Source organism: Leptosomus discolor, chromosome 3 (genome assembly GCF_034619465.1).
Source record: "Leptosomus discolor isolate bLepDis1 chromosome 3, bLepDis1.hap2, whole genome shotgun sequence".
Classification (NCBI taxonomy): Eukaryota; Metazoa; Chordata; class Aves; order Leptosomiformes; family Leptosomidae; genus Leptosomus; species Leptosomus discolor.
In genome coordinates, this window is record NC_141393.1 from 50401003 (window position 1) to 50423096 (window position 22094).

The 22094-nt window shown below is 56.4% G+C and overlaps 1 protein-coding gene across 4 annotated transcripts; it reads left to right on the top strand.

Annotated features, from left to right (window-relative positions):
- Positions 1–2451: 2451 nt before the first annotated feature.
- LOC147415845 (maestro heat-like repeat-containing protein family member 7) lies at positions 2452–17752 on the top strand. 4 transcript variants are annotated; one of them, XM_086463096.1, is made up of 25 exons: positions 2452–2482; positions 2958–3051; positions 4427–4794; positions 5246–5390; positions 5599–6035; positions 6247–6422; positions 7811–8176; positions 10561–10640; positions 10819–10941; positions 11086–11165; positions 11284–11404; positions 11718–11807; positions 12221–12325; positions 12542–12719; positions 13205–13293; positions 13755–13901; positions 14074–14228; positions 14582–14729; positions 14811–14924; positions 15132–15308; positions 15718–15873; positions 16509–16610; positions 16840–16942; positions 17262–17321; positions 17561–17752. In XM_086463096.1, exons 7-25 carry the CDS (start codon positions 8026–8028, stop codon positions 17707–17709), a joined length of 2328 nt encoding a protein of 775 aa, XP_086319222.1. In that variant the 5' UTR covers positions 2452–2482; positions 2958–3051; positions 4427–4794; positions 5246–5390; positions 5599–6035; positions 6247–6422; positions 7811–8025; the 3' UTR covers positions 17710–17752. The 4 variants fall into 4 exon arrangements, with proteins under 4 accessions (XP_086319222.1, XP_086319221.1, XP_086319224.1 ...); XM_086463095.1 differs by having other exon boundaries at positions 4427–5390; positions 7922–8176; XM_086463098.1 differs by lacking the exons at positions 10819–10941; positions 11086–11165; positions 11284–11404 and having other exon boundaries at positions 4427–5390.
- Positions 17753–22094: the final 4342 nt, after the last annotated feature.

The window sequence follows — 22094 nt, forward strand, 5'->3', positions numbered from 1 at the left end:
AGAAAGGTGGAAAGGACTGTACCAAGTGCTGTTGACTACCTTCACAGCAATAAAGATTGCTGAATCAGAAGCGTGGATCCACTACACTCGAGTGAAGAAAGCGCCGCCTGTCAAGTGGAAAGTAATCGGAAACCCAGAGGCTCTAAAATTAACCTTGAAACATGATTAAGTTTGTTTTTCTGTTTATTTTGCAGTATATGGTGGTGGATACACTGGTCAAAATTGAAGTGTTATAAACTCAGGCCCAGATCCAAACAAACCGAGCTCTGAAAAGAGAAAAACAAAATGTTGATTCTGCACAGGTAATTTTGATACCAGGGGAAACCCAGGAGGAAAATTTGATGATAGGGTTGATTAAGAAATTTGCAAATTTACAAAATGCGTCACAGATCACAGCTTGCCTGCCAATACCACAAGCAGTAGGAGAACCTATCCCGTGGGGCATTTTAACGATGAATCTTTCCACTGTAGAAAGAAACGAAACTGCTCATTGCAAGCAAAGACCTGTAATCGAATGGCAGGAAAAGATAGATTACATTAGAAAACAGTGGAAAAGCCCAGGACGAAGAACAGACTTTTCAGAATCCGTTGCCGAAGGTACACAATTCCAAGTCCTGGACATTTAGTCTGGACCATGAGCGATGGTACATGGACATCCCATCTACCCTTAGATGGAAAGGTTAAACAAATTACTTTGGGACTGCCTACACTGTGTTCAATATGAAAAAAGTCTCGCTTTAAAGGTAGTCAAGAAAATTTGCATCTGGCACGTGTAAAAAGATCAGAGCTGGATGAAACAGATATTTGGCATGATCCAGGAACAGGGGTAAAAATTGGGCATTAGAATTCCTCTTAAATCCCACAGCATCCTACAGAAACAGAGAATGGCTATATCGATTAACTGGGCAAGTTGAACGGCTGGCAAACGTGACCTGAAAAGGATTTAGACAAATGAATATACAACTACAAGCTACCTCCAAAATGGCTCTGCAGAATCGGATGACCCTAGATACATTGCTCTTGAAAGAACACCGAGTGTGTGGATTCCTAAAAGATAGAATAGATCGTTGTTGTATACACATCCCAAATGTCACTTCAGATGTAGAACACGATTTAGAGCAACTAGGTCGAATTGAAGAAGAAACACAAGAAATTAGAAAAGATATGGAGGTGAATTGGATTGATAAGATATTTGAAGGATTGGGCCTGAATTTAGAGTCTTGGATCAAATCCTTAATCGAAACACTGCTGCTATTGATTATAGTGTTTCTGATGATCTCAATTGCGTGTCATTGTATAAGGAATGAATTTGAAAAAAATAATTAATTGGACTCGAAAAATTGTATCAGTATTGTTGAGACAATATGATCCACCAATGCATGATAATTCTCGTTTTGAAGCTCACGAGACATCATTTTAAAATTGACAGATCATTTGAGTGAAAGTATTGGAATATGATTATCAGTACTTTCAAAGGGGGGGAATGTTATAATCAAGTTTGGATTTTGAATAGATAATTACTTTTCATTGATAACTAATTGCTTTTAATGAATGACTTAATTGCTTTAATGAATAACGCTTTGTATTAATGCAATCAGTTTACATTATAGTAAGAAATATACAAAACCTCACTTATGCTAAGAAACAACAGGTGCGGGCCTTACGAAGAAGGTCAAAGCTAAAGCTGCTGCGGATTGTGAAACTGTCCAGAACACAGAACAGGGAGGCAGGGAGACAGGTGCCGGGAGTGAAAGTGCGCATTCTTGGCTTGTCTTCTTATCTTACGTGATGAAACCAGAGAAACTAAGGAATGTTAAGGTGAAGACCCTCACATCCTCCCCATCCTAATTTGTGTATCAGAGATCTTGATCAGTAAGATAACCAATGATTATAGTAGCATAGGAATACTAATGAAGTTAGTTAATAGGGTGGACCAATCATTGTAAATGTCAAAATTAATAGCGGGCATAACATGCATGCTTATGTTAAAATATGTTAAAGACCATGACTTTGCAGAAAAAGAATATAAAATGCTGATTTTTTTATGTAACTTTGAAGCACGTCAGGTGGAGCTATCCCCCGTGCTTCCCAGCGCTGCAACAAAGAAGTGCCTGCTTATCTGCAACTGTGTAGATGAAAGGTCGCAATCACGACAAACTTGTCACAGGCCGACTCTCCGGCTTGAGAGCGGCAGACCAGGACAGACAGCGGCCCGACTCGCCGGGCGGTGGCGAGAGCTGCAGCAGGGAGGCGAGGGTGGGCCGCTCCCCCTGGCCGCTCGCTCTCTCGCCGCCACCTCGCGCTCCCCTCGGTAAAGCCGCCGGCGCCGCCGCGGGGAGGCTGACGCGAGCAGCGGTTGATCCGAACGCGCGCGATTGGCGGCGTTTCAGACCAACCGCCGCCCGCCGCGCGTGCTCCGCTCCGCCCCGCCCACCGGAAGAGGAAGAGGCGCTGGGGAACGTGGCGGCGCCGAGGCGGTTGTGTGAGTGTGGGGCGGCCTCCGGCGTCACCCCTCGGCGGGGCGGGCCTGGCCGCGAGGCTGAGCTCGGCGGGGGGTGTCCCGGGCGAGGTCACTGCCGGCAGCGCGGGATCGAGGCCTTCGCCTCCAGCTCAGGGCGTGGCTCGGCAGGGGCGGCGCTGCGGTGAAATGGCGGGTCTCGGCGTTCCCGCGCCGCGGGGGGCTTTGTGCGGGAAGGGGCCTCGGGCGGTTCGTAGTGCAGCCTGCTGGAAGGGGGGGCAGGTGCTGAGGGTTTCATCCTGCCCGGTCTCGGAAATCCCCGAGGATGGCGACACGTAACCTCTCTGGGCTGTGCCTGACTGCCCTCACGGTGAAGGAGTCATCTCTGGAAAAACGGCATTTCTGTGCGCCGGGTAGAGACCAAGCAGTGGGGGGTGCTGCCCTCTCCTTGCGCAGTGCAATAGTCAGGAGGACTTAAAAATCCTCTTTTTTAATCTAGGAATGTTACAGGCGGAAATAGGCTCACGGGTTCTTTGGTGGGACATCAGAATTGTAAAGTTTTGCCACCGATTCCCAGTATGACTTCAATCAAGGTACAAACTCTTGTTTCAGTCCTCTCTAGATAACTGCTTTGTGCCCTGCATGTCTGAGTTTGAGGTTCCTTTTTTTGTTCGCAAGCTTCTTCCGTGCGACACAGAATGTAACCCTGGAATCAACCTGTTGGAGGTTTTCTGATAAAAGTTAGTTGGACTGTTACTTTGTAGAATTTGTGTAAATGAAACTGTAGCTCGTCTTTGTCTACTTCCCTGGAGTTTGTCAAGTCTTGGAGGCCTTCTTCTACTTCATGGGTGAGCTCCTGAAATTTGTGGTTCTTTGTAGAACAAGTACCCTTTTCTCAGCAACATTTCTGTCTCACTGAGTATCTACAGTAATTTAATTAAGATTAAATTAATCCAGTGGTTTTACTCAAGGAAACAAGAATGTTATGATAGCCACTCTTCCGTACTAACCTGCTGCTTAAGAGGCTAAATAGAGAGATTCAGGAAAATTGAATTTTCCCGCTAACTGCGTGAAAGGAGGTGCTGAAGAGGTTTATAAGAACAACTGATTATGTCTCAATCAATTTTAGCAGAGCGGAGTTCATGAGAGGGTCAGCTTTCTTGAGAAGAAAACCAGTGTTTTCTGTCGGTGTCGTTTGTTTGTTTGTTTAAGGAAGAAGCTTGTGGCGTGAGTGGTATTTTCTGTTCCAGGGAAAATCAGTGTCTGTAACAACTGGGTTTTTTCTCCTCGACTTGTCCTGATTGTGACACAAGAATTTGCACAAAATGCTTCAGTTAGTGCGTTCAGGATAGCAATCCTGTATATGCTTATATGTTGTCCTGAACTGGGACAAACTTCTCATTTGTAAGATTTCGAGATACTGCTGTGTCAGTAAATGCCATGCGCTTGAAGGGGAAACTGAAATAGAGATGGCAACTTGTGTTTTCTCAAAAAAAAAACCCAAGCAAGATTGGCTTTTATGCAGCACAGGTCCTGGGAGATGGTGGGAGTCGGGAGGGAACCTAATAAGCTCTTCTGCTGTGCCCTTTTCCCATTCATCTGTGTTCCCAGTGAACTGCTGAGCTAAAAGCTTCAGAAAGTCCTTCAGTTGTTCCTAAGGAGAATGTCTTTCCACTCCTTTCTTTTGAAGTGCACCGCGCTATAAGTGCAAGACCAGATCTTGTGCAACACAGAGGTACTTTACGCCCACTGCTGCCCGTGAAACTAAATCTGAGACTTTCCATCCTAAACAGTTAGATCCTGCACATCTACGTATTAATCAGGATTAAGTGATGAAAACTCATGACAAAAGACAACTGCAGCACAGGCTAAAGTACCTTACCTGAACAGCTTGTTTGTGAATGTAGACTGTTAAAGATATTTGATTAATTCCTCGTGTTCTCTGTCTTGTAAATGTTCTTATTACAGAGCCCACCTCCAGTTCTCGTCCCTCTCGGCCACCCCCGCACAAACACTCCTGGTCGCGGTGGGTGCTGCGGGTCCTCTCTTCATGGTGCTGTGCCTCCTTTGTACTTTGGCTGCCTGCAAGCTGACCAAGCTGCAGCGTCAACCTCTGTGTATCAGCGTGAACGCTCCGATGAGGATGCGGTAGCCGCCCTGCAAAACCACAAAACCCTGCAGAACGTGCTACAGCAGAACTCGCAGCAGTCATTGTCCTGGACGGGCACTTGCTTCATCAGCATCTCCCTCCGCCATCTACTCACTGCTTTTAATCAGCCAGCATTGGTTTGCTGGGCCACTCCACATGGAGCAGTTACTGTTCAGCTCGTCATGCTGTGCGTGTTTCACAACTGGCCTGTAACTCCCATTATTTGCCTGCTTTAACCTAAACTTGTCAGCACCTCTTACCTCCGAGTTATGTACCTAGGTTGTGAGGTAACAGAAAGCTGACAGTCAATAGGAGTGGAAAAAACCAGCCCTTGCGTTGTCTAGGTAGCTATAGCCCTGTCCCAGAGGTGGAGGGGTTTTAATACATAGCCATTGCTTGCTCTCATTTCTGTTCATGCTAAAATTGGTGATACGGCTGTATGGGAATAGTACACTAAGGCCTACTCCAGGACCAGTGACAAGTACGTAGGATGGCTGTGCAGCCATGTGTTGGAGCGAAGAAGCTGACGTACTCTTGAAAGGAGTTGAAAATTTTCAATACAGCAGCTTTTGCAGCAGTTTTCTGAACTGGATGTTTATGTTGCTAATGCAGTTTTAATGTTTAATTTGGTCATTTAGAAACAGCCAAAAATGGTTTCTGACTACACTTCTGTGAACCAACTAGTGCCGACAAGGCGGCTACGCTTGGGAAGGGCTTCTGGACGGTCTGCAGGCTGGTTTTGTGTCTGCACCAAGAGATCCGAGACCTATGGACAGAGAGCGGGTGAGTTGAGCCCCTGTTGCCAGCTGCTGGCTGCAGCGGTGGCCTGCGGCAGAGGGTGGCACTGTGGCAGCGTCACCCGCTGAGGCAGGCGGGCAGGAAAGGGCTTTGCCTGCAGGCTGTTGAGAAGGCTGGGAGGTTTGGTGGTTTGCGCTAAAGAAGAAAGGTCGACAGTGCAAAGGCCTATGCATTACTTATAATTTCCTTACAGGCAATACCAGAGGGGAGTTTGTCATGTCCTGAAGGGCTTTGTGAGCACTAAAATGAAGTGCATATGTAATGTTAAGTGCAGGTTTCAGAGAATACCTGTGCTACAGACTCCACGGCGACATCCTGCGTTAGTCACCAGAATCGCTTCCTCTCTTCTAATGCCTGGGATTAGTGCTGATCGGAGTCGTGCTGCTGTCCCGAAAACTGGGAACTTTCGCCTGGTCTGCAAAGCCAACATGCACACGAAGTCCTTGGACAGCACCCTGTGCCCAGGGGAGCCTCCGACAGCCACACCCTGAGCCCAGGGGAGTCCCCAACAGCACCCCACTGCTCCGAGCAACGCTGGCTCTCCTTGGCACTCAGACAGGCCCCCGTTGTACCTCAAGTCTGAGCTGTGGCCAGTTCTGACTGGCTGGGGGCAAGCACCGAAAAGGCAAGGTGAGTGCCTGAAGCAAAGTAACCAGGTTTTAACTGCTGGAAAACCCCGGCCTTTGTTGGGTCTGTCTTTGCCAGGGTGGGTGCCTGTGCCACAGCGCACCCGCCCTGGGCCGCGTAAGGTGGGACTTGCCCCATCTCGGGTGAATTTTGAAACCTGCGGGCTGCGAGTCACTTTTTGCAAATTGTCTTTGTGCTTTCTTGCACCGCCCAGCATCTGCAGCCCAGGCTTCACCTCTCGCAGCAGCCTCCAGCTCCAGCACTGGGAGCGATGGAGGGTCCGTGTCACCAGACCAGACGCGAGCCTGGAGAACAGCATACTGCCGCTGCTGTCCCGAAAAGTGGGATCTTTCACCTGCTGTGCAAAGCCAAGACGCACACAGCGTTGAGGTATTTCTTTATTTGCAGGTTTGCACAAAGCTGGAGGCTCGGTGGTGCTCCACACAGCCAGCTTAGCTGGGTACAGGAGCCACAGCCTCTTTGTCTTGATACACGCTTACAGAAAGCCCACCCAAGGCGACACCCTGAGTTTGATCGGTTCTTGCTTTGCCTGTCTCTGTTTAAGGTCACATCACTCTTGTAATTGGCAGCACACGCTCAGAGAGGGGTGGGCAAGAGCGAGTAGCGGGTTTCAGTTGAGTCGGTGGTCGCAACCTCCCCCCGCTGCATTTGCTTTTCCCCCAGTTACCGCAGCTTTTGCTGACTTTGTGCTGCTTTGGTGATCATCCATCTCTCGGGCCTGCGGAGGCAGGCTGTTCCCTTCTTACCAGTCTGTCAGCCTTTCCTCAAGGACGCAGTCAGTGGCAAGGCAAGCGTTGTTGTACAGAGGAACCAGACCTGTACAGCAGGACCGCTTACCAGTGCCACCCGGAAAGGTGAGGGGCCGAGTGCCACTGCCAGCTTGCGGCTCTGCTGGGGCCCCTTCCCGGGGCATCAGCTTGAGGGAGGCTGGGCATCTGAGTGTGGCAGAGTCACCCTCTCAGCTTGGGGGCTCTGCTGGGAAGGGCTCTGGTGCAACCAGAAACAGGCCTGGGATTGTGGGCAGCCATTTGCCCCTCCTGGGTGTGGACCAGCTGTGAGCCTGCTGGCTGCTTTCCAGCAGCAGGTAGGAGAGAAAAGGTTGTTGGTGCCACACTAAAATGGCTCCCATTTTTCACAGAAACAAAGCCTTTGCTGGGAAAAATCTTTGACTTGCCTCTGACTCAACTTTGAATGCACCTTGCTATTCTCTTTTTATGTTGCCCAGCTATCGCTGGTCTCAAGGCACTTAATCCAAACCAAATCCGTTTTTGGTTTTGGTTTTGTGTTTTTTTTGTTTTGTTTTTTTTTTCCCTGTGCATTGGCACAGAAATCACCCCGTAGCCAAGGGAGCAGGATGGGGGATCTGTCAACGAGAGACCCTGCTCTCTAGCCATAGCCGTTTGTATGAACCTGCCATAGCATTCCTGCTATTAGGTGGTTGTGTCCAAAAAAAAAAGGCAGCAAACCAAAAGAAAGGAATAGTATCGTCTGGCCAAGTTAAGAGAACCATTGTGGGGAGCTCTGAGTCTACCTCTGAGGTAGGGAAATTTCTTTGTTCTCTGTGTGCACTGTTGGGCAAAAACCTACTCCAGGTCTGGCAGGGTGCGTCATGGGATGCATGTACCTGCTGGATCCTGCCCTCCTCACCCGAGGTGGGGGAGTGTTTGAGCATCTCGCTTTTCCCCATTTTCTGTGGCCTGCTATTCCAGCAGGAACAGAGCCATTTTGGCAAACCCTGGGTTGCGATTGCCCAGCAGGTGCAGTCCCGAGGAGAGGAGGCCAAAGTCTATCCCGTTCCATGTGTAGAAACTTCCCAGCCTCAGCGTGGGGAACAGGCAACAGGGAGATGTGTTGCTTCTTTTTGACAGAGATTGCGCTGGCTTAGCTGGACCAGGTAGAGCCGCCAAAGCAGACTGTTTTGAAGCTTGCAGCTGTCATCGGGCCAGCGTTTACCACACAGCTGCTGTCACACATGCTTCCTGCTGGTGTTAGGTGCAAGGTGAACTGCTTGTTGGACACGCTGGTGAGCAACAACCTCGTTAAGTGGATGAAAAACACAGAGGTGCCAGAAGCTGTCCGAGATCCTACCAAGGGGCCAGCCTCTTCGCTGCCGGCAGAGAGGGGTAAGTGGTAGCGGTGAGGTGGACAAGAGAGCTCCCAGCTGTGTTCTGGCAGGGCTCCCCAGGGCACAGTGCGCTTCCAATGCTTCTGTTAAACTCTGGGTGCCTGGCTGCATGGACGTGAAGAGACGTGAGAGTTGGTATTGCATCAAACCAGAGCCATGAGGAGTGCTCAGTCAAGGTTTTGCAGTGGGCACGCAGAGAACACAGACCAAAGTAGACGTGCTGCTGGATAGGTTTCCCCTTGACATGCCAGCCCTCACACATGGGATGCAAACTTTTGTAGTCCAGCTGTTACTCTTGTAAGGTTTCAATTTAACAGTGTGTCCTGGTTTGGCTGGGATAGAATCCCAGCCCAGCCATGCTAGGCAGGCTCAGGTCAGCCAGGGCAGCTGCCCTGAGTTAGCTATAGGTGTAGCCCATCCTGTAATGTCATGGTCATGATAAAGGGGGAAGGTTTGCTGGGGAAGGGGAGCTCCTGTGGGGTTCCTGCTGGGGTTCCTCCTGCTCCTCATCTGGCTTCTCCCTGCTCCCAAGAACTGTTCTCCTGTTGATTGTGAGGGCTGCGTGTTCCTTTGGGTGAGTATAACTCTGTGTTCTCTGTTGGTATTGGGGGTGTTTCACTAAATCTGTTTCGCTTCCACCCATCGGTCTGCTCTCCTTTTTCCCCTGAGTCCCACCCCGGTGAGGGTTTCTCAGGTAATAGGGCAACTGTTGTAGTTTAGCCCTGGGTACAGGCTAAATGCAGACGCAGATGCGGTGGGGCTTTCTGCCTTTGTGCTGGTGGTGGATCCACCACTGGCTGGGGCCGGGCAAAACAGACTCGAAAGGCGAGCAAGAGGTGGCAACGTCGTCACAGCCTCGAACTGGCAGCAAGCAGCTGCCTTCTCTGGAACTGAGGGGCTTAGTTCATGTAACTGTCAGAGTCCCAAGTTCTTCCCTGGGAGGAGTGTGACCTTGATGGGGTTGCTTTGTCGTCTGTCTCCCCCCTGCTGAATCCCCCTCTCCCCACCCAATCTAGATGTCTGAAAGCCTTTAATAATTATTTTCTCAGTAGAGCTATTTACAGCAACGGAAAAATCCAAGCCTCTCCAAACCCCCATGCTGGAAACCCAGGGACTGGTATCGCAGCAAAGTTTGGTGCACGTTCTTTCTTGTCTCTCTTCTGTTCTGCCATATTTATGTGATCCTTCTTCTCTGGTGCTGAGACACCAGAGCCAGAGGCACCAGCTACTGAAAAAGCAAACCTCTTGGCCGTGTAAAGCACACTGTGAGGTTCCCGGTAGCACAGAACAAGACAATGTGCGGCACTGTTGCTTCCCCTCCAGGGGCTGAAGGGAAAGGGATGTCCTGGGGCCACGCCACGGCCTGAACATGGGGCTCTGGGACACACAACAGGGAGGCCCCCAGGGGATGTGAGGGCAAAGGGGAACCTGGCGTCACCCCGAGAGCACCCAGGTGCCCAGGGCTGAGCTGGCCCTGTGCCCCACCAGGGGAGGCCCCGCCCCTCGCTGCCTAGGCAGCATGTCACAGTGGGGCCCTTTGTGACCTCTCTTTGTGACACCCCACTGCACTACCTATAGGCAGCGCAGGAGCGTCCCCCAGCCCGTGGTGTCCGGCAGGACAGTGACGGGACAGGGCAGGAGTGTGGAGCTGGCGACGAGCCCCCAGGCGCAGCCCACGTCTTTCCCTGCCAACCCCGGCAGCCTGCGGTGCTGAGGCATTTTGCCAAAGCTTCCCCCTTTCCTCCATCCCACAGGATGGTGGAGAGACCCCCCAGCTGCCCCACCGTGGCCTGGGAGGAGGATGGGGCTCCCCAGGAGAGCAGCTCTCTGCCGGAGCCCCACAAGGTGTGCATGGTCCAGCCACTGGAGATTGGTGAGCAAGGGGCCCTGTTGGTCTGGGCAGGGCTGGGGCCAGCGAGCACGCCCTGCTCAATGTCAGGATCACGTTTGCCCGGCACGCTGGCAGCGGGGGACCCGTGGGTTGGGGACATGATGCCGCCTGAATGCCAGGGCTGCTCAGGACTGGGAGCTGGCCCCAGCACAGCCTCTCCCAGGGAGGGAGACAGCAGAGGGGGCCCAGCTCCTGCTTCAGGGCACAGGCAGTGAGAGGTCGCTGGGCTGGCAGGAGGCAGCCGTGCTGTGGGACGGGGACCTTTCCTGTCTGCGAGCGAGTTCCTCAGCCCGGTGCACTGTGGCCTTTCCCCGCTGCGCTGTGCTCCAGCATCGCAGCCCATCTGCTGGGCACCCTCCAGCCCTGACACGCGTGGGGAGACTGTGCCAGAGGAGCGAGCACGGGGCTGGATGGAGGGCAGAGCTCCTTCCTCTGCTCTCTGCTGCCACCGGACCCTCTCTACAGCCCTCCCTGCTCTCTGTTTTTATCAGATATCAGCTGGTTACCTGTGTACAAAAAGGAAAAGGAAAGAATGGACTTCATCCGGAACTTTGTCAGCAGCCCAGGAAAGGTAATGGCAGCTGTTTTGAAGGTGGCTGTGCCGGCACCTGCCGGCAGGGCCTCTGCTGCTGGGCTGCTGGGGGTGTGCTGGCTGACACGGCACTGCACCCCCAGTGCTCTGGTCCCACCGGCCGTGTGTTCCCCCCTCACGCTCCCTGTTTGTCTCTCTGTCCCCTGGCTGCCAGCAGGAGGGCCAGAAGATGGCATTTCTTAATGGCATCTGCATCCTGTGCAAAACTGCCAGGCGCCACGGCTTGTCACAGGGCCTGGATATCTTCTGCCACAGATACGAGCTGGCAGAGAAAATCAAGGTGAGGGGACATTTGGCAGCTCTGGGCAAGGGGGCAGGATGTCCCAGCACTGGCACCCTGTGAGCACAGCGCTTGAGAAGGGGGAGGGTCAGGAGGCACTGGGTGCTGGCAGCTGCCAGGTCCCATCCCGGTTGTGCTCTGCAGGTGCTGCTGGAACAGGAGCCCAGGGACCAGCTGCACACAGAGGTGCGGCAGTTCTCTATGTATGCCATCGCTCAGTTGAGGTACCTGCCCATCCCTTGTGGGGACCCCTACCCCAGAGGTCCATGTCGACCAGCTCCTGGAGTTGCGGCACCGCTCCCAGTGCCAGTGTGCAGCTGGCCTCCCTCTCTCTCTTTGCAGTTCAGTGGAGACGGTGCTGGAAGGCAAAAAGAAAAGCCTCCTGGAAGCCTGCTTCAAAAGTGTCTTGTGTCTTCCTCCAAGAGAGGAAATGCGGGGCCTGGACACTTGCCTCTACTTCAGGGTTAGTGCTGGGTGAGCTACAGGAGCCCCCAGGCCCTCTGGGCGGCTCCCTGGCCCCCCCGTGCTGCGATATGGCCAGGGATCCAAGGCAGGGCGGGGTCTCGGCTTTGATTTCTCACCCTCATCCCTTCGTCTCCTTCACGTGGGCCTGCCCATGTCCAGTGCCGCTGGCTGCTCTGCACGCAGCAGACTGTCTGCCCCCCGGTCTCTCCGGGGCACCACGAGACCTCCCTTGGCTCCGGGAGTTCAGATCAGTCTCCTGGAGGTGAGAGGGACAGCAGAATCGCTGCCTCAGCTCTTTGTCTTCCTTGCAGACCCTGGAAGCCATGGACACGATGCTAAACACGTTGGTGCTCAACTGTTCTGCCTCCAAAGTCAACGAGGAGCTGCAGAATATCTTTGAGGTCTGGCACGTGCAAAGAGTGGGTTTCACAGGGGCTGCTCCTCACCCTGGAGGGAGGGAAGGGATTGTCCGCTCTTGAGTGGACGGTCCCCACACCAGTGCCATGCAGAGAGAGCACACTGCAGGGAGGGTGCCCACCTCCCTTGGGTAACCAGGGGCTGCCCAGCAAGCTCTTTCAGAGCACAGTGGCTGCAGAGGCTGGCATCTGGCTACCTGCCTGGCCACAGGCTTGGCCTGGGGGTTTTGTCCCAAGCCTGCGAGCCACGCTAGGGCACAAACCCCGCTACAGGCTTTGCTCAAGATCAGAGGAAGCCTTGATGGATGGTACGAGTCCAGCCCAGGAGTTGAGCAGTGCAGCCTCTGCTGAAGCGGGCGTCCGCTCCCAGGGCACACCAGCGTCTTCTCTCCTCCCAGATGCTGTTGCCTTTCACCACCTCCGAGAGAGAAGCTGTGCGGGAGAGGACTGTGAGGAGGATTAAGGTGCTGAGCGATTTTCTGGCCAACAATTCCACGCTGAAGGTAAGGAGCCAGGCGCCCTCCAGAGCACAGCAGAGCAGCCCGCAGCTCTCCCCGTGTGGGGCTGCTGCCCGGCTAGCTGCTTTGGGAGCCGCGGCTGGCGTGGCCCTGCAAAGCCCTGACTCGCCAGGGTCCAGCCCTGGGCACGCTCTTGGGTTCGGGACTTTGGCACCAGCTGCCTGCCCTCCAGCCTTCTGCTGTTCTGCCTCCCTTGCCTAGGCCTGGCTCTACTTTGGAACAGAGATGTGCGACAATGTCTGCTACCCAGAAATCCGCATTAAAATCCTGGGACAGCTGCTCGGACGTCTCACCCTGTTCCAGTTCTCCAAGGAAGAGACAAGCTGTCCCGCTTCCGATGCTCTCTTCTGCCTCAACATATTCATGCAGAAGCAAGAAAGTAAGAGACGTTGTGGTGGGCTTCATCCCTCCACACACAGACATCTCCTGACAGGTCTGCTTCTCTTCCTGACCGCCTTTACCCCTTACCACTGCTTCCTGTAGCATCCCAGCTGTCCTTTTGCTGCAGAAGCTGAGTGCTCTCCTGAAGTCCAGGATCTGTTCTCTGCTGCTTTCCTTCCTCCCTCCTTTCAGGATCCTGAACCCCACTGTTTTGTGGTCCCCACGGCCAAAGCTACCATTGAGTGCCACGTCCCAAAGCCACACCTTCCCTCTTAGTAAACGGCTGTTCACTCTGTGCACCACCACGGCTGATGCCTCCAGCCCTGCCACAAGCGTAGCAAGAACCATGCCCCACGCTCTCCCGAAAGCTCCTTGACCGCTTCTCTCCTGCCATCTTGCCATCAGATCTCGGGGCGGTTTGGTAAGCTTGCTGGCAAAGCTGCTGTGTCTTATTGCCTCTTCTGTGTTTCCCCCACTATTTAGGCAGGTCAATGCTAAAGGCTAAAGCACCGAAGCTCCATTGGGAAGATAAGACCATCTCCTTGCTGCGTGCAGAGGGCACCAGAGACCTGGTAATAAGCTCCCCACCTTGCTGGGCCTCTTGTCCATGGCATCAGCAGGGGATGGGCGTGAGCAAAGGCATCCAGAGTCAGCGGGGCTGGCATGGCCTCACTGTCCCTGGTGTTCCTGCTGTCCCCGAGCAGGGATGATGCAAGGGCTGCACTTTGGTGTCCCGGCAGCAGCTCCAGCTCTCGTGGCCACCAGCAAGCCCTGGCTCGCTGTAGGGCCAGCACATTGTGCCCAGGAGCCCAATCTTCCTCCCTCACTCGGGGGTGGGGGTGGGGGGTTGGGCTCTCTTCTCGTCCTCATCCTCCCCTGTGCAGTGATGGCAGCCCTGCAGCCAGCTTTCCTGTGAGCCCTGCCACCAGCACTGCCGGGCATCTCTCGCCAGGGCTGCTCGCACTGCCCATCTAAGCAGCACCACCAGGGCACTCGGGGCAGCGTGCCTTGCCTCCCTCCCTTCCTTTCGTAGGAGTTTGGAAAATACCTCCACCCTTCTGAGAGGACAGACGTCGTCCTTGTGGCCATCGAGGCGCTGGCAGACTCCGGCATCTTTGTGAAGGAAGCGAGAGAAATGCTGGGTGCGGTCATGAGGGACCCTGACTTCTGGCTGGTGGATGTAAGTGGCCTGTGGCTGGGTGCCCTGCCCATGAGCCCTGCCAGGCCTTGTTCCTCTCTCTCTCCCTTCCAAACCCAGGTGTCTCGAAAGGCAGCAGAGAGGGATGGGGAGGGCAGCTGAGGAAATGGCTGCACTCCAGTGGCAGCACCATCCTCTCCTGTGTCCCCTCTAGGTTCCACAGCTCATGAAGTGCATCCACAAAAACCTCAAACACATCAACAGGGAGTCAGCCCGGCAGAGCCTACAGCCCTTACTTCTCCTGCTGGCTGACCGGTACCCCATGCAAGTGGTCGTGAGCCTGTTGAAGCTCTCTCCACCAGAAGACAGGTACGGGCCCAAAAAGCCATGGGAGAGCTTGTTCCCTGCAGGGAGAGGCGCCCAGAGACTTTCTGGCTGCCAGACCCAAGGAATGCTGCAGGACACCCCCGAGGAGCAGGGCTCTCCTTCCCACGCTTTCCAGCCCTGGTGGCTCGGCCAGGCCCGCAGCAGCCAAAGCTGGCCGAGCCAGCCCAGAGCCTCGCCATCGCTCTCCTCCCAGCCCTGTGGGGAACACCACCTCAGCCTTCTCCTGCTGCCCAGGGCATCCCGACCGAGGGCCAAGGTCTGCATCCTGCGGAGCTGACCCCGGCCGTGCTGCTGTGGCTGAGGCAGCCCTGCTGACAGAGCACTCTGGCTTGCAGCACTGACGTGGCCACCTGGGAGATGCTGTTCTCCGTGCCCCAGACTTTGGAGAATATCTTAAAGGAGCTCCTCAGCAAGCTCCAGGACACGGAATTACGCAGCCTGGTCCCGTCAGCCGCAGAGGACGCCTTCATCCCCCGCTTGGCTGTGAGTTCCCAGAAAAGGCCCTGATTGCCTTCAGCGAGCCCTGCAGGCTCTGCCAGTATCTCACTGCTGTGTTTGTATCAGTCGGAGGACGTTGCTGACCCGTCCCGCCTCGAGAGCCATCAGAGGCATCCAAGCCTGGCGACGATCTCCCTCTTTCTCAGAAGCCTCATCGCGCTGTCAGGCAGACCTGACATGGTGAGCAGGGCGTTGTCAAGGGGGGAGCCACGTTGTCAGGCGGGGGCTGGGGCAGGGGGTAAGGCGGTCGCGTGGCCTCGGCCAGGAGAGACTCCCGTGCCACCGCCTGCCGGGAAGCCGGACCCGGACCCGGGGCTCGCTGACCAGAGCATTTTTGCCAGGGTGGTCTTTGACCGTTGCACCAATAGGAAACTGCCTTTCATCCAGGCAAGAAAAATGCAGGTTCTCCTGCCGCCCGTCATGGAGGTGCTCCAGGATGGCGATGCAGATATCAAGAGGGAGGTCCTGGTGGTCTTCCGGAATGTGATGGGTCACCTGGAGAGGAAGGAGGCCAGCCCCATCGCTCTGCAGCTGGCAGAGAGGCTCCCGCCCCTCTTCAATGAGGTAAGGCTGATGTGGGAGCCTGAGCACCGTGGAGGGGTGCGGGGCAAGGACAGCTGCCCTTCAGCCCAGCCCTGCGGGCAGGGCCTTCTGCCCTTCTCGCTCCCCTGGGCTCTCGTGGGATGGCTTCTGGGCTTTGCAGCCCAGCCTGGCTTCCCCAGGCAGGCGGATGCCTCCGGGCAACCTGAGCCCCCTGTGCTGGGGCCCAGCCTGGCCCCTGTGCAAAGCACCTGTAGGCCAAGAGCCCCAAGGGCTCCCCAGCTGTGCCGCCAGGCAGGAGCGGAGATTCCCACAGCTCCTGTGTGTACAGCTCGACCCTGGAGCACCTCCCCTCACATCTGCCATGCTAATGCTCACAGTAAGCAGGGAGTGGCTCTTTCTCAAGTCCCCCTCAAGTCCTTCTCCCTACCAGGAGTCCAGCCAGACAAGAGAGCTCTCCATCAGCCTGTTCAGAGACGTGCTGGAGACTGTGGTGGGGGACGACCGGAGGAGGATGAAGAAGAAAGCGCAAAGGGGCCTGCTGCCATTGTTCTTTCACGTGCATGACGGGGATGACACCGTGGCCAAGGCAGAGATTCCAAAGCTGGCAGGGCGTGCTGACCCCCCGGGCGAGCGTCAGGGGCAAGAGCTGCTGGCAGGCAGATGCTGGGAATGCGTGTCGCCTCTGGCTCCCACTGCCCAAGACACTGAGGACAGGGCAGAGCTGCCGTCCGTCCCTGCACGGGTCCCACCACGGCCTTCCTCATCCCCCAGTGCCTCTTGCTGCGGAGGTGGAAGGGCAGGCGGGGTCCCCTCCCAGCTACGCTCCCTCCGTTCAGCCCTCCTCCCGCGCAGCCCTTAGGAAGGGTCCCTGCAGACCCAGTGTGAGCAGGGGCAGAGAAACTGGCACGGACATTTCCAACACCTGTGCCCTAGCTGGTCCAGCAGGGCTCAGCAGCAGCCCGTGGCCACTGAGACCTGAACAGGCGCATCCCTGCGGGTTTTTCAGGCTGTCCCTGGAGGTGTTGGAGGCTGAGGCTTTGAGCCTCCGTCCCTGTCCCCCAGGCCTGTGCCCAAGGGAGCCCCAGAGGCTGGTTTGGGCCAAGGCGTGTCCCAGCTTCCCGAAAGGGCAGGATCACCCCAGGAGCAAAGGCAAGAGGGGGGCGATGCCAGGTCTCCTTCCCCAGGCTGTGGTGCCGTGTCTTGACTTCTGCTCCTCTGCAGGTCTCTGGGGAAGCCCTCATCGTCGCTGCAGAGCTCCTCAAGTGGAAACAGCTCAAGCACCTTACCCAAACAGAGCAGACATGGAGAATTGGAGAGTGCTTGGTGAGTGTGAGCCCCGGGGCCTGGAGACTCTGGCCCTTGGGGGCCTCGCAGTGGCACGGAGGGCTCTCGGTACCGCTGGGACCTCTCAAACTCAGCCCCACAGGGCTCCTGGCTGGGAGACAGGAATGGCCTGGGGGGGGGAAGGAGAAAGGGAGGTGCTGGGAGGAGGGGCTGGTCCAGCCAACTGGGGAGGCTCTGTGACACGGCCATACCCTTGTGCTCCCTCTAGCTGGTGCAGAAGAGGAGCAGGGCTGAAGAATACTTGAATCGGAGCCTGCCGTACCTGCAGGACGCTCAGGCTGCCTTGCGAGAGGCAGCAGTGAGGTTCATCGGTGAGCCAGATCCCCTCCGAGTGCCTCTTTTGGCAACCTGGCCCCAGTCCCTGCTGCTGTACTGGCAGCAAGGAGGCAGCCCTGTGCCTGCCAGAGCCCCAGCTGCCCCGTGCAGGGCTTGGCCTCCCTCTCCCACCCCTGCCCGGGCAGCTGGGCTCCATGGCCGCCTTGCTCTGTCCCACCCGCCTCGGGCACTGGTCTTCCTTGGGCTCTGCCCTGATGAGGGGGAGGAGGGCGTGCAGCCAAGGCAGCAGGGCGGGCTGCTGTGCTGCTGGGAGCACGCTGGGGAGCGGGAGGTCTGACGACGCTCTGTGCCTAGGGCTCGCCGCGCGGCACCTGAGGGACCAAAGCAAGGAGAAGCGGGCTGAGATCTGCAGCGGTGAGTAGGGGCAGTGCCGTGTTGGCCGGGGCTGGTGGGGCAGGGGACAGAGCCAGGGCAGGGGGCTGCCCTGCCCTGCCTTGCTCCAGGGAAGCGGAGGGGCATTTGGGGCATTCCTGGGCAGTGGCTCTCTCCTGGCCAGGGGAAGAGGCGAGTGGGGCTGGCATGGTCTGGAGGGGATGCCTGGGGCTCTCTGCAGACACGAGACTTCATCTCAGCTCCATTTCTTTGTGTCGCAGCGCTCAAACCCTTGGAGGAAGACGTCGAGCCCTCGGTCTGTTCACTGGCGCTCCAGACCGTGCTGATCGTGAGTTCTCCAAGGAAGCAGCCAGCATCAGGATGGACTCGGGTGCTGTGCTGCTGGCCCTGCAAAGCCAGGGAGGGGTGAAGCTGTCCTTGGGAAAGTGGAAAATGAAAGCTGCATCAACCAACCTGGTCCCCTGGTATCTTTCACGCGGGGAGCGTCCTTCACGTGCGGAGCGGGCACCATCATTCCCCGTCTCTGCCGCTGCCGGAGGGACAGGCAGCTCGCGCCTCGGCACACCCCTGGCTGCAGTCGTTTGACAAGCTTCCCCCTCAGCCAGGCTTTCCCCCCAAAGTAGCTGTGTTTGTTCACCCCCTGGGGAAGCCTGTTCTTAAGGGGGGGGCGAAGGGGAAAGGGCAGCCCCCGAAGGAGCGCCCACCACATCCTTCCCTTCAAGATGCTGCGTTTCTACAGACTGTTTCATTTCTCAGTTTGCCCTGAAGTTTGACTCTTTCCCTGAGGCAGAAAGAGAAAAACGGGGCTTGTGGGAACCACGGAGAGCTCTTTGCAGAAGTTCGGGACTTAGGCAGTGACCAAAGCACGTTTCCGAAGACCAGCAGTCCTGTTTCCTGGTGAGGCTAGCAACAGGAAGTAGTCTGGCCACAGCTTGGAAACGCGAGAGTTGTGACCGTAGGGGTGTTTCTGGTTCTTTTGCGCCCTGCCGCTCTGTTGGTAGTTTCGAGGGTGACGGCGTTTCCTAGTTGCCGCGACTCCGTGGTGAAAGACGCCTTTTGATTTTCCGCACAGCCTGGAAGCAGAGAAGAGGAAAGGGACAGACAGCACGTTGTTCCCTCCCCCACGTCTGCTATGGCGTCGGGGAGGCGATTCTCCAGGCCTGCAAAGAGAAGCGCCTGGAAGAGGCCTGGCACTTGTTTGGGAAGGGAGCTGCTGTGCTGGTGTCTCTGTGGGGCAGGAGGTCCTCGGGCTGGCCTGGACCCCCGCTGTGGTCCACAGCCCTCGTGGGTGGGCGAGGGGGCGCTCGATGGTGCCCCTGGCCCTCCCCTGCAGTGCGTCCGGAGCCGGCCGCGCCCAGCCCGGGGCAAGCTAGGCCTCTCCTCCCAGAGGCTGCCCCTGTTACTGAGGCGCAGATCCATCCGTGGGTCACCCCTGCTGGTCCCTGCAGCAAGCAGCTGTCGCTGACGCCCTCCCGAAACCTCGCCTGTCTGGCCACCTTGCTAGCGGATCTGAGGGCGGTTAAAGTCCCCCATGAGTACGAGGGCGTGTGACAGAGGCAGAGCATGGCCAGAGAACAGCAACGAAGCCAGCAAAGGGTCTAGAGAACAAGCCTAATTAATCATCGCGATGGCTGGGGCCGGGCAAAACTCCGGAGGCGAGCAAGAGGCGGCAATGTCGTCGTGGCCTCGGACTGGGAGCAGGCAGCTGTCTCCTCCGAGAGCGAGGGGCTAAGCTCATGTAACTGTGCCGGCGGACCGCCGGGGTTGCTCCTTGGCGTGATTCCGTTTGAGGCAGCTGTGTTCTGGGGGGGGGAAAGGCGAGGGCGATAGTCCTCCGGGCCGAGCCCAAGGCCCCGCCCCGGGCTGCGGGCCCTGCCGCAGGCCGTGAGGGCGCCCTGTCCCCATGGCAACGGGACCGCGCGGCCCCGCCGCCAACGGCCACGCTTTTGCCGCCGTCGCTGCTGTCACCTGACGACCAACGCTCGGTACTGCAGCCCGGCGTCGCGCATGCGCCGTGGCGCGCCTTCGTTGCTCGCTCGCTCGCCTCTCCCCCCCAGCAACAAGCCTTGGGTTCTGCAGCCTGGGCGCTGCACTTGCGCCACGGCGCCCGCATTCTCCGCGCTGCCGCCCGCCGATAACGGCCATGCGATGCCGCGGGGCCCGCGGGGCGGTGCCCGGCGCTGGCCGCTGCCTCCCGGTCGGGTCGCGCCGCTGCCGCCCCAGGGGCGCGGGGCCGGCGGGCGCCTGGCGGGCGCGTTCGCGGGAGCAGTATGGCGGCGGGTGAGGGCCGAGGCCGGCGGTGAGGCGAGCCAGCCCCTCCGGCGGGTGCGGGGGTCTCTCGCGGCCGCTGGCCGCCCGGGGGCGGCGGGACGGGAAGCCTCAAAGCCCGTGCTGCGGCGGGCTGCCGGTCTGCTCAGGGCGAGCCGGGTCAGGGCAGCCGCAGGGAGCTCCCGGAGCTGGTGCAAGGGAAGAGGGGAAGGAGGCGGACGCCCCCCGCAGGCGCCGGCGCCGGGTGCCCCCCCCAACTCGACGGAGCTCCGCCTGAGCTCCGCCTGAGCTTCCCCTGGCCCCGCTCGCCCCGTGCAGCTGGGGCACTGCCCCGTGCACCTCCCCTTCAGCCGGTCCCGTAGCCCCACGCCGCCCCCCAGCCCTGTGCCGGGCAGGGAACGTGCGTGACTCTGCCTTCGTGCGGGTGCCGTCTTCGGGTTTGGGTTTTTTTTTTCTTTAAAAGCGTCAGTTTCCTCCCGAAGACCCAAGCAGCACAGCGCATGAGAGCTGCCTCTTGCCTTGACTCTTTCTCTTCTGTTCGTCCTAATTTTATGGGCGAGACAGAAATGGCCTTTTACGTTTAGATGCCCCAGTACAGTGTCAGTAACCTGTGGTGTCAGGATAGTTAGTTTTTGAGCACCTAGATGCCGGTAGAGATGTGACCAAAGGAACAGGCTGGAAAGTGATGTTTAAGCTTGTTTGTTATTTGATTTGTTTTTCTTATGAGAGCATTGATGACCTGTGGCTCAATGCACATTCTGTACCGTGGAGCCTTCAATCTAGGACTGTTATGTAAAAAAAAGCTGGTCCTTCCGAAAAAAAGACTGGTCCTTCATAGGATTGAGGTGTAGATTTGGGGAATCTCTTAAGTATGTGATCAGAATTAAAGCCGAATTTCACTTAATGTTGCTGCTGTTTTGTCTTTGCTTTTGTTACTTTCCCCACTGCTCCCTCATGATTGGGGGCTGTGAACGGTGACTTCCTTCCCCCCCCCCCCCCCCCCCCCCCCAGTCTTTAACACCGTTCTCTCCCCTGCAAGAGACTCTGTATTTAAAAGTTAGTTCGTTTCCTCACAACTGTGTGTGTATGTCAGTAAAATTGAGTTCTGCTGATTGAAACCCCCAAAATGACACCTGTCTTACAGATCCGGACTATTTCTGGACAGGTGTTCCTCAGAGGCAAATGTTGTGGGCATACGGATCACCCGCACTTCATCCTCTGACAAGACAATCTGCTGAGACAGGGGGGAGCTGGGGGCGGGGGGAGGTACAGGGTCGTGGGTTTTTTTTGGTGTGATTTTGGGGGGGGGGTGGGGGGGTGGGTTTGGGTGAGGAGTGTGGGGTGGTGTTGGGCGAGCAGTGCTGCTGTGGTTTGTGGGTGCGGGGGTGTCGTGTGGTTTGTGGAGGCATGTGGTTTTGGGGGAAAAAAAAATAAAAATGCGGTGCTGCCTGGTGGAAGCCCGCAGAGCTCTTTTGCTGCCTGGCCTCTGCTTTCCCTTTCCTTCACTCCTCTGTCACAGCTGTAATTGGTCTTCTGAGATGACCCAGAGGACGATGAAGTTACTCGCCTGTGTAACTGTGCTGGTAATACCAGGAAGGGGAGTGCTTGAGCTGGTCGTGAGTACCTTGGCTGCAAGTAGAGCTTCTGAAGGAAGACCAACGAGCAGGGGAAGCAGATAGCAAGTTTCCAAAGACGTGTGCGTGCGTGCGTGTGTGTGTTTGTGAAAGCCGTCAAAGTTGTATTGCCAAACGTTGGTTTTGGCACTATGTCCCCCGTGGCTGTTTTTGGTAAACTTAAAGTTTGAGGAAATTTGGTGTCGTGTGTGGCAAAAACATGTCCCTCTGTCTGTGCGTCCCCCTGCCTAAATAGCGTCGGTCAGTAGCCTGTCCAGGGGCAGGGCTGTTGTTCCCTGCTGTCACCGTTGCAGCGGTGGTGCTGCAACTTCTAGACCTAACGGGTGGGTTTAGGAGTGGAGGGAGAACGGAACGTTTTCCGTAAGGGCTGGGGATGCCGGCCCTCTTCTCCGTCCGCCGCTTTCCCGTGCGTGTGCTGCATCGGTTTTATTTTTCTCCCTTGTTCCTGTTCTAACTATTTATGAAGCTGTGGCTGCTGTGGCTTTGCCGTTTGCGTTCCTGCATTTTCATGGCATCCTGGATAGAGATCGCCTCCGCTGCGGTGAAGCGTCAAGATGCGGCTTTCAGTTGGACGCTTCAGAAACTGCATTTGCTGAAGTGGGTGCAGGTGAGACTGGTCTGGCGCCCGCGGCCATGCTCGCAGGGCAGCTCAGTGGCTCCTCGTCGAAACGGCGCGGCGCGCGTGGGCGTCCATAGGGTCGCGCTCTGGGTCTGAGAGCGCGCCGCATTTTTGCTGTTGGAAGGCGGAAGGGAGCGTGCGCCCTGTGAAATCTGAGGAGAGTCAAAAGCCAGGAGGGACCCTGAGCAGGTTGGGTGGCCCAACTGCAGTTTTAAAAGTTCTTGACCATTTGGGGGAGCTTCCTGGAATAAATCATTCCTTTTCTGCAAGGAG